Source organism: Tuber melanosporum (genome assembly GCF_000151645.1).
Source record: "Tuber melanosporum whole genome shotgun sequence assembly, scaffold_245, strain Mel28".
Classification (NCBI taxonomy): Eukaryota; Fungi; Ascomycota; class Pezizomycetes; order Pezizales; family Tuberaceae; genus Tuber; species Tuber melanosporum.
This window is the reverse complement of record NW_003298914.1, coordinates 5822-16000: the sequence shown is the minus strand read 5'-3', so window position 1 is coordinate 16000 and position 10179 is coordinate 5822. Positions and strand designations below refer to the sequence as shown.

Here is a 10179-nt window from a genome sequence, read left to right as displayed (position 1 = left end):
TGTATCCTACACCAAACCCGTTTCCGAATTACTTGACCCCTCTCCTTCCTCACAGAATTCCTACAGCGCATGAATTTCTGCCTATACTCTATTCCACTCGAGTACGTTACAAGCCTACTCGTACTTGCCTCCCCCCTATACTACGGCAAGAGTACCGTAGTAGATTCCACTTACGGGAAGGTGGCGAGCTCGTTACAGTTCTAAAACCACGACCCAAGTTCAGGATAGCACCGACCCCTCTTCCCCATCCCTGTGTCTTATCATTCTCTCTTGTGAGAAAGTGACAAACAGGGGGAATGGCATGCTGGTACAAGTACTGTATCGGTACTTAGTAAAACTAGATGGTGCCGTACGAGTACTTATTCGTGTCTCCCGACCGGGAAATGGCGCCCGTTCGCCCTATCTCCGGGCCTGTACTTGTACGAGTACTAGTATGGCAGTTCCAGAAAGCGTACCACTCCTGGTGCCGAGGCACGAGTATATTACGGATACAGGTACTCGTATCTACTGGTACCTGTATCATACCCACGCTGTTCCATGCACGTGATAACAAGGACTATTGCATTCTACGGTGTCAGATGTTTTGACAACGCAGCAAACAACCTTCTCTGCTGGAAAAGAATCTTCACAGCACCGCACCCTTCCTACTCACACAAATCGAAGTGCAAAAAAAGGACTCTATCTGATACACACTCTGCTTAACTTTTCCTGCAAACCCCATGCTCTTGCTTCTTCTTTCACCCATCCTTCCTCTCTTTTCCCCTTTCCAGCCCCCCTCGGATCAAATTTCCATTAAAAACCTCGATCAAGTCAACTTGAGCTGCACGCTTTTACCCCCTTCTTCTAAGATTGTGATAGCATGCGTACACTACTCGAGTACGCAACTTAACCGTACAGAACTCCAGTGCGCATAAGCACTTGCAGTACCTTACTATCACACCCTACCACGATTGAAGTTTCCAGCGAGGAGGCCCTTTTAACCTCCAGCCTCGTGTTTCTTCGCGCAAGCTACGAGGGAGGCATTATACCGCGCCGTGTGGATCGGGGAGGGGGTGAGCGGGAAGAATGGGGTTTATGGGCGACTGTAGCTAGATGCCGATGCCGATGCCGATGCCGGTTTTAGTGCTCAATTAGTACCGGTACATACATGGAGGAACGGTACTCGAGTACTCGTACAGTAGTAATTCAAAGTGCCGTATGCCACTCCAACTATTTATTACTCGAACTCAAAGGATAAAAAGTGACCCCGCACTGGAACAAGCGTCGGGTGGCCCAAGGACCCCTGCTTCATCCGGACCCATCATTCGGTTTGAGGGGTGATACAACAATGGTATAATATTCCGCACATAATACTACCAATACCATCTCATATGGGTACAATATATATGTATATACAGGACCATCTTCCCATCCCTTCCGACCCCCCCACCCATCCATCCATCCATTCCCAGGAACTAGAAAATAAGACTAAAGCTGAGATAAACCGGAAAACAAAACACAAGCAAGCAAACTAAATAAAAAAGTCCGATAGTAACAGATGGCAGAAAAAGAGAAAAATGAACACCAGAATATAAGGAAATAAATATAATCAGTGATTTGGAGCGAAGACTCGAACTCCTGAAAGTAGAGTAAAACAGCGAGCACACAAGGGGAGGTGGGGGGTATCGAGTTGTAAAAGGGAAACCCGAAAAAAAGGGGGGGCTTTACAACGAATGAAAATGAGGTATCATACCCAAAGTGTTTTTTTGATCTCTCGGCTAAGGGCGGTAAAAAAAGGTTGAAACAAATAAAAACCAAGTGGGGAAAAAATGAAAGTAAAAAGGATAGTCTCCCCAGGAGCTCTCCTTCCCAGTCATCTCATAAAAATGTACAGTACAGGAGACGGCAGATGGGATAGGAAGCGAAAATAAAAATTAGGCGTAATACCTTTATCAAGCGATCGTAGAAGATGGAAAAAATCGGGAATATGAAGGAAATTCGAGATCCCAACCATAAACTGGCTTAGCAAGGGAAAAAGAAAAAGGGAAATCATGATCCAAACGACCGACACTGCGCGCCCATTCCCCTTGTGCTCGAAACCCATCACATCCTATCACTCCTCCATTTCTATCAACCCCCACAAGAAAAAGGAACGAAGCGGGAAGAAAAAGTAAAGAAGGGTATCATTCATGCTCCGGTTTCCCCCGAGTAAAGCCTACTGAATATAGGAAAGATAAAAAGAAATTGTTTTTTAGACCCCCCACGGCCAAATTCCAGCCGGCGATGAATGCTCCATCGCTGCTTCCGCGACGATCTACACCCCCACTCCCTTTGTTCGATTAGTAACAAATAAGCCCTTACAAAGGAACCTAAAGCTAACCCCCGACTGCCTAGAACCCATCCGAGCCCCCTGATTCAGCCGGCCGAGTCGCTCCACCGGCCCCACAGTAGTTGCTACAGGACGTCAAAGATGCTCCTAACGATCGGCGTCTCGCCGCGCTGTGTTGGACTCCTGGGATCTGTGAAAATGGAGAAGTTTCCAGAACGCCTCATCGGGACAGGAAAATAGGTGCTGCTCCGAGGGCTGGTAAAGTTCGGTGGGGGCGGGGGAAGATCGTCATCCCCGCTTCCGGCATCTCGACCATATATTTCCTCGCACTGAACAAGATATGCAGACGATTGCAGCAACGGAGGGACAGAGCCTACACGCGACTTCTCCGAAGCCCCCATCCCCCACAATGCGAGTGGAGAATCAGCTCGCTCAGAAAGTGGCGTTGAGATCTTCTCTGGCCATGATTGTCTTTTGAAAGAAATATCTGAGGCACCAGGAATCGTTATCATGCCCGGTGGAGCCGAAGAAGGCCCTGGAGAAACACCAGATATAAATCCACCATTCTCGGATCTCGTCCTCACCATTTGCGGGATTGGATGATCTCCAGATTGACCCATGCACGTATCCAAAGGTAATGAGGATGGTGAATTCCGGCAGACAGGCAATGGTGCTGTTTGAGGCTCCGGGATCGATTCTGACATCCCAGGCCCATCTGAGGGACCAGCTCTTCCAAAACCACCCCTAGTGTCTACTTTTGTATGCCCTCGGCCTCCAGCGCTTCCTGCACCTCCCCCTCTCCACCCCGCCATCACCGGCTGTGAGTTATCGGATGCGATCTTCTTCTTCCAATCTGTCAACTGGTAAATCAAACTCATGTTCGGCCCAATCCACTTGCTTCGCCCTTTAACCGCGTTATAGGCATCCTGCATTGTCTTTTCGGGAGATTTAAACATAGCATAGGCGATCAGTAATGTTGCTGAACGGCTAACGCCACATTGACAATGAACAAGCACTTTCTTTCCTGCGCTCGCTCTGTCGTTAATCAGGTTCACCAAATGAGGCAAATCGTCTAGGATTGGTGTATTATGATCCCATAGCATATGCACATACTCGGGCTGCTTGTGTTTTGGTCCTAGTGCGTCTAATTTAGGCCTGCGGGAGGACGCTAGTACGGGGGAAAATAAGGCTTCCTCAAAGGCGGTTGTAAAACTTGCTTCCGTGCAGGCGGTGTCAGGTGGCAGTGAGTCCGACTCCGCATCCTTGCAGTTGGCGCCTAGTGCAGCCTTGGCGGCAGTCAAGTTTTTATCTGTCTTGAACGGGTTAACGACCTCCCTCGCTACATTCACAATAACATCGAATTGCGATGCGAGCTCAGCATCAGGTTCGGCGTATAGATAGATATTAGGATCAAAAATGCAAACAGGGCCGGAAGGGTAGGCAGGCGATTTTGCTTCTCCAGATCTTGGCTCCTCATCTTCCTCGTCCATCTCATGTAACACCTCAGGACTTTTGGGGGGCGAATTAGTTGTTGATGAGGAGGGGGAAGTTGACAAAGCGTCACGTGCATTGCAAGAGTTGAAGCTGTGACGCGGTTGAAACAACCGCGGCTGCCTGAAACCTGGGGTGAGAGGTAATCGCATGCCACCTGGAATGCCATTGGGTCCAGGGGAAAGTAAAGATGGTGATGATTGATGATGCCTTAATACACTGACACCACCAGCCAAGGGGCCCCGGACCGCGGACTTTTCAGGTAGGCTACCAGGTAACTTTATCGTTAATCCGAGGTTACTGGGCCTTCTCCGGGGATTTTGTGCAGGCGGTGGTGGCTTAATAAATGCAGGGGAAGTTGGTGCTGACATTGAACGTGGACTGGGTTGATTCACTTGTGTATTGGGCTGCGCACTAGATTGTGCCGGGGGTGGAGGCACGTTGAGGGAGAGGTTTTTTGTGTTTCGGGGTTTTTTGCTTGGAGAAATTGATCGCCCACAACCGGGCAAAGGGCTCGGGGGCACAATAGAGTAATCGTCAGAAGACATAGTAGTGCTTCGGAAGGAAGAGAGTGGTACCGCCCGCACCGATGAATCTGGGGAGGATTCAGGGGTGTGGTCTTCTGTGATTGCTGATTCGACTGTAGAAATGGTAGTTGTGGGTGAGGAATTTGTTGAGGAGGATGCGGACGTGGATACACTGTTGTTCTGTTGGTGTATAGGATGCTGTAATGATGGATGCTGTAATGATATTGGCCCAGCAGGTACCCTTGGCATGGTCGGTTTAACGGCACTAGTAAGGATGGGATGTGAAAATTGAGAGGTCACTTTTGTAGGAGAACATCCGGACATGTCGACGTCAGGATCAAAAATGGAGACAAATGACGGTACAGCAGGTGTCGGCACGTCGTAGACTATTGATGTCGGGGCCGATGGCGATTTACAAAAAGGATAACGGCGCTTTAGCGATAGTGACATGCGCTGCGACAAGTTGGATTGTTGGGTAGGTGTTGTAGTCTCGAAAGGTTTCTGTGGGTCCTGTCGATCCGCTGGTGAAGGCGGATAGGACCTTGAGACTCGTGTGAACGTCCTCTTCAACGAAGGTGTGTCAGTCTCGCGCGATGTCATCGTAGTACCCGACTCGGAATGTGATCGTGGGGAAACACAACTAGAGGACGGAGCAGCGAAAAGAAACAATTCCTCGACCATGATAAGGTGTTGGATTAGGTTGTGAAAAGGAAAAGACAGCTTTAAGGTGAGGGGAAGGTGAGGTGAAGTAGATAGAGGGTAAAGGGATGGTACCAAGGATCCTCCTTATCCAGATGTCAATCGGGGTTCTTAGATCTGTGCTAGGTGTAGGGTCTAAGGTGGAAGCTGTCTTAGTACACGCTCAGCGATCTCAGTAATGCTAACCTTCGATATTCCGGGAAACGAACAAGATGAACGAGTATCGCGGAAGAACTCAGGGTTTCGACCTGACAAATATGGAGGGGGCAGAAATAAAAAGTGTTCCCGTAATTAGACTGAGCCTGCTCGCAAGTTTTGTCAGTTAAAACTTGAATCGGACTGGCTTTCGATCACTTGTGGAATGGTGAAAGCAAGGGTATAGGAGTGTCAATGCGATTAGGAACGGATAATATCCAGTAGGTTAACTATTTACCTTCTTGTAATTTTTTCCTCCTTCACCTTCTGGTGCAAGGATCCAGCTGGGAAGCTAAGTCTGCGTTCGTATGTTGGTGTATGCCTATGTGGGTACTGTGCTAGGATGGTATGTGTGTCTGCGTGTGTCTGAGGCGGAGAGATATCCAAGTATAAGCCTCCAATCTCGAACTGGCAACCATCCAATCCCAAAATAGAAGTGGGGACAGACAATAGCCCAAATTTGGCCCAGTAGGCGGCAAAGCTTACCGAAGCGGGGGAATAAGTAGGTGAAAGGACAAAAATACAAAAAACAAGAAATGGATAAAAAATGGACCGCAAATATTCCCAGAACGCACCTACTGCAGACAGCCCCTATTGCGTGGGGGGGGAGATCCAAATGACTGGTGTTGTGGATAATTATAATAAAAGAGTAAGAGGGATTTGGGGAAATAGATCTGTTCCCAGCAAGATTAACTTGGTCAATGTTCCGTGAGGTTCTAGGTCGCGCCTATTGTTGGTGTCTGCCGTGAATTGTCGCTTGATCAGAAATTCTCCGTAGGCTTTTTCGGTCTGTTAAAGAGACCAAATATTCCTCAGAGGGTCGAAAATTAAGGGGAGTATTATATCTGAAAAGGAGCGATTAGGGTGTAGCCACGTATAGTTGCTTCTAGAGATATCTGACAGTAGGCAAGATTCTCTTTTTCGGTAACTAGGTCGAAAGGAGCGTATCGAACCCGCAGTTCTTTATTTAATCCGTCGTGCGAAGAACGTCCAGCGTTGCCTCCGTATCCCCAGCCTATGGAAAAAAAGAAAGAAAGGAAAGAAAAAAATTCCACCACGAGTACAGATCTCTCTCCTGTCCCCGCTGTTCCTGCAAATATTATAGTGGCTCAAAGTTCACGGGGCGACCGACGTATCTCTCCTCAATGCTCCTCTTGATTGAACCTCTCCGCCTTCTCGTAAATACTCCCCACCCCTTCAGTTCGAAAATTAGAGTAACTGAAATGTTCGGGTGTTGACTCGATAGAAGCGAAAACGACAAGAGAGCTGCCGCAAAACTGAGCCCCCCTTCTAAGTGGTGAGGAAAAAAAAAAGTGAGTCGGAAATCCAGCGGTATATGATGGATTCCAAAAAGGCCGGCCAATAAACCGCTAAAAACGCATATACTCGTCAGATGTTGACGCAGAGTAAGGAGCAGCCGATGTGGCCCACAAAGAATAGTTCTTCGCACGAGAAAGTACCGGGGCTAAACGTGGGAGACGAAGAAAGGGGATGACGGCCAACGGGCAATGTCTGCACCCAGAAGCGTGTTTGTTGAAGCTTGGGATGAAGGAGGGATGGAGGTGGTGGTAGTGATGGTTTTCCCCTCGGGGGTGCTGTGCTGCGAGGCAAAGAAAGTGACTTACCGCCTTGACAGACAACTGTATTCAGTCTTGGAGCGAAAGACGAAAGACAGGAATCCTAGCAGAAAAGAGAGGAAGACGAGCTAACCCCGACCGGGTCGTCTGACCAGGAAAATTTACAAGCGGGCAGGTTAGATTTGGTGGTGAAAGGGAAAAGAGGGATCCCCGAGGAATGGGTGCAGACAGGCGTCCGAGAGAGAGGCGAGGAGGGCCTAGCTCTAGTCTAACACAAAACCGCCGGCTCGCAATGCGCTGAGAGAGAAGGGAAAACAGAAAGCTGCTGTCGCTGCGGTATCGAAATCAGCTCAACAGCAGTCCACCTGTTTAACCTAGTGAGCACACGAAGCAGAAGGGAGACAAACAGGTGCGGGTAGCGGAAGGCAAGCAGCAGAAGCAGAGCAGATGGAATTCGAGCCAGGGAGAACCCATGCGTCCCCGATCACAAAACCGATAAAGAGAAAAGGTAAGGGCAAATGATTCAAAAACGAGAATTAAAAATAATGAAATGAACCAAAGGTACCGCAAAGTGGCGCACATCCAATCATCCGCTCAATGGGACTTTTCAGTAGACTTGGAGAGTGTTCTTGAGACCATTTTTAGGTACCAACAAACAGTCTGAGTACGGTACCGTACTCGAGTACTCGATTGCCCCCCCAGAATGAACAATGTGAGCACTGGGAATGTCAGAATGGTGGGTACCCAAGATAGCATCACCTCCCTCCTGAATTTCTCCCACCACGCAACCCTTGCACCCTCCACATCTGTGCGAGTACTAGTACTCGTACTTTCACCCTGTCTCAATGTCCGAAATTGGTTTAGCGCAGATGAAAGTGCCACTGTGCGTGTCCACCCAAGGAAAATAACTAACCTTATTCTGACTGGCGCTCATATCCTAATTGTTTCAGAATTGAATAAAAAACATCTCAGGCTTTGCGTTCCGATGGGCATCTCGAGGACGGTTCTTCCAGTACGTGTACTCGTACTCTACTTGTATCCATCCCTACCTGAACCCTGCCGCACAAGTACGGAAGGTACTCTGTACTCTCCGTATGGTGTGAGTACGTGCACAAGTACTCGAGTACAGGAACTGGACGAGTACCGGTACTGGTACTCGGTGCAAGAGGAAAATTATTGGGACAACTTTTTGTCTGTGCGTAATTACTTTATTTAGTCATTTCCATGAACCTTTTATTCAAATCCTACAAACTTAAACCCTTTCCAGAAGTATTGTGTTATTCCCGCTAATTTCTTCCAGCATAACATCCCCTGCCTGTCCCAATACTTTCCCTCTGCCCCTCGTAATTTTATGGTGCCGGCACCTTACAAACGACCCTCAGTGCCATCTAGAGCCAGCACACTCATCCTAATGCAGTATGTGACCTTACTACTTTAGGAAATATATTGGCGTATTACTCAGCCAATCTTGTTTTTCCCATGCAAGGGCCAACCCCCGGCTCCACCTAAATTTTGCATCAACTTTGGGAGCTACCGGCACTACTTATAGAAAGATCCACCCCGCTAGAATGAGATCTACTCTGAAAATGTGTTCTTTATATGTTTTAGGATAATTATACAAGTATAGGGAACTATTGAAATAATGGCATGTGAAGTTGTTGTGGTCTGTCGAAAAATCGGTTGTCTTGAGAGCTGATTCTAAGGTGCCGGCACCATAGAATAGAAAAAAGCCACTTCAAGCTTTTCCTCACCCTCAGGGTTCCGGGCGCATTGATCGACGGGAATATTATTGATCTCTTACTCGAACGGAAATAAAAGAAGCCCACGTTGTTTCAGATCAACCAGGAGTGTGCTCAATGCGGTCCATGTTCTGTGGCTGGAAAGGACAAATACGGGTATGATTTCAGTACTACGGCGGACACATTACTCGTAGCAGGTTAGGGGCGGTTCAGCCACAGCCCTCCAATATGGGAAGGCCGTTGGCACGCCAGCTACAGCCACAGGCCACTAGAGAACGTTTCAATTTCCAACCAAAGTAGGCGACCCAATTGGATTGGCTGCAATGACCCTCATGTCCCAGGCGAAAATGGTCTGAATACTCTGGGGAATGATGGCGCACAGTGCGACCGATAGTCGATACTCGAGTATATGGAGTTAACTTGATAGTTTCCTTCCCTGCCTTAATCTTTCGCGGGATACCAAGACCATCCAACCATGAGAGAAGGAGAGGTGACATTTCCCCGCCGTAATGCTACTCGAGTAGTTGGACATACTCGAGTAAAGATGAGGCTCGAGTATCTGATCTAGTGTAGGCACCATCTAACCCGTTGAAACCTAAACATCTGCCAGATTATCGAACTAGCAGGGGGTTGGCCATCGTAAGGGACGATAATGGTTGCGGAGAGAAGCAAATTGAGTTGGCAGATCACAACTGCCAGGTTTCGTCAGCCAATGGGTGAGGTGGTGAACAAGTCTGGAAGGGTCACAAGGCATCATGGGCCATGAACTGGACATTTCGCGTGGCATATGGTCAAAAGAGGACACTCTTTTGTAAATGAGCTACCTCAGATTGAACGCACAAACAACGACGCTCTAAAGGATACGATTAAATTACGTCCTACGCATACTCGAGTAGATAATTGAAATAGGCAACGATATTGCCCCCTATGTGTGACTGCTTACGAGGGAGATGGCAAACGAACCATTATCTGGGTGAAGGTTGATGATGGCAGAAGTGAGGTGATTATGCTAGCACGGTCACTCATCGGAACTTGGCGAAATCAAAATTTTACCGAGATGTAAAGTAGCTGCAATAGCAGACGCGAAAAGTGGTTTTAATAGGAGTTTTCGCAGATATGGATCGAATTGATAGTGATACTGCTCGCGTAGCAGTTGGGGGGGGCACAGGGACAATTATGCAATATTCGAAATTTGAAACGTGACCGCTGTTTGAGCATCATTGAGCGGGTTATCTCAGGCGCGAGAGTGCTCGGGTAGAAGAAATAGGCAAAATGGACCGGTTCACAAGGAAGGTTTCGGGAGGAAAATGAACTACTCGCTGACTATCTATACAGTTCTGGAGTGGCGAAGAAACCCGAGTGATATATTATGATCCTACTCTAAGTGATGACGTTCTTGTAAATGGTTAAACGGTCGGCTTTGGGATAGGCGAACTATTCTCGGTAGCCGGGTTGTTGGTTTTTGGCCGGGTTTCTGGGTCTCGGAAGTTTCCAGTTAGTGGTCAGGGAAATTGGTGGAGGCAGAGACCGATTAACCAATATTCATTTATCCGATATGAATGCTTCTTCGAGGTCCTGTAGTAAGCAGACCATAATGTCGGAGCTGTCCGACAATGTTGACTCAGCTCGTAGTTATTTGAATC

The 10179-nt window shown here is 48.0% G+C and overlaps 1 protein-coding gene; it reads right to left on the bottom strand.

The window, feature by feature from the left end:
* Positions 1 to 1313: 1313 nt before the first annotated feature.
* On the bottom strand, positions 1314 to 5007 carry GSTUM_00001007001 (uncharacterized protein; the record flags this gene model as incomplete). XM_002838369.2 has 1 exon in its annotated part: positions 1314 to 5007. The coding sequence occupies one exon, from the start codon at positions 5005 to 5007 to the stop codon at positions 2434 to 2436; it is 2574 nt and encodes an 857-aa protein (XP_002838415.1). The 3' UTR covers positions 1314 to 2433.
* Positions 5008 to 10179: the final 5172 nt, after the last annotated feature.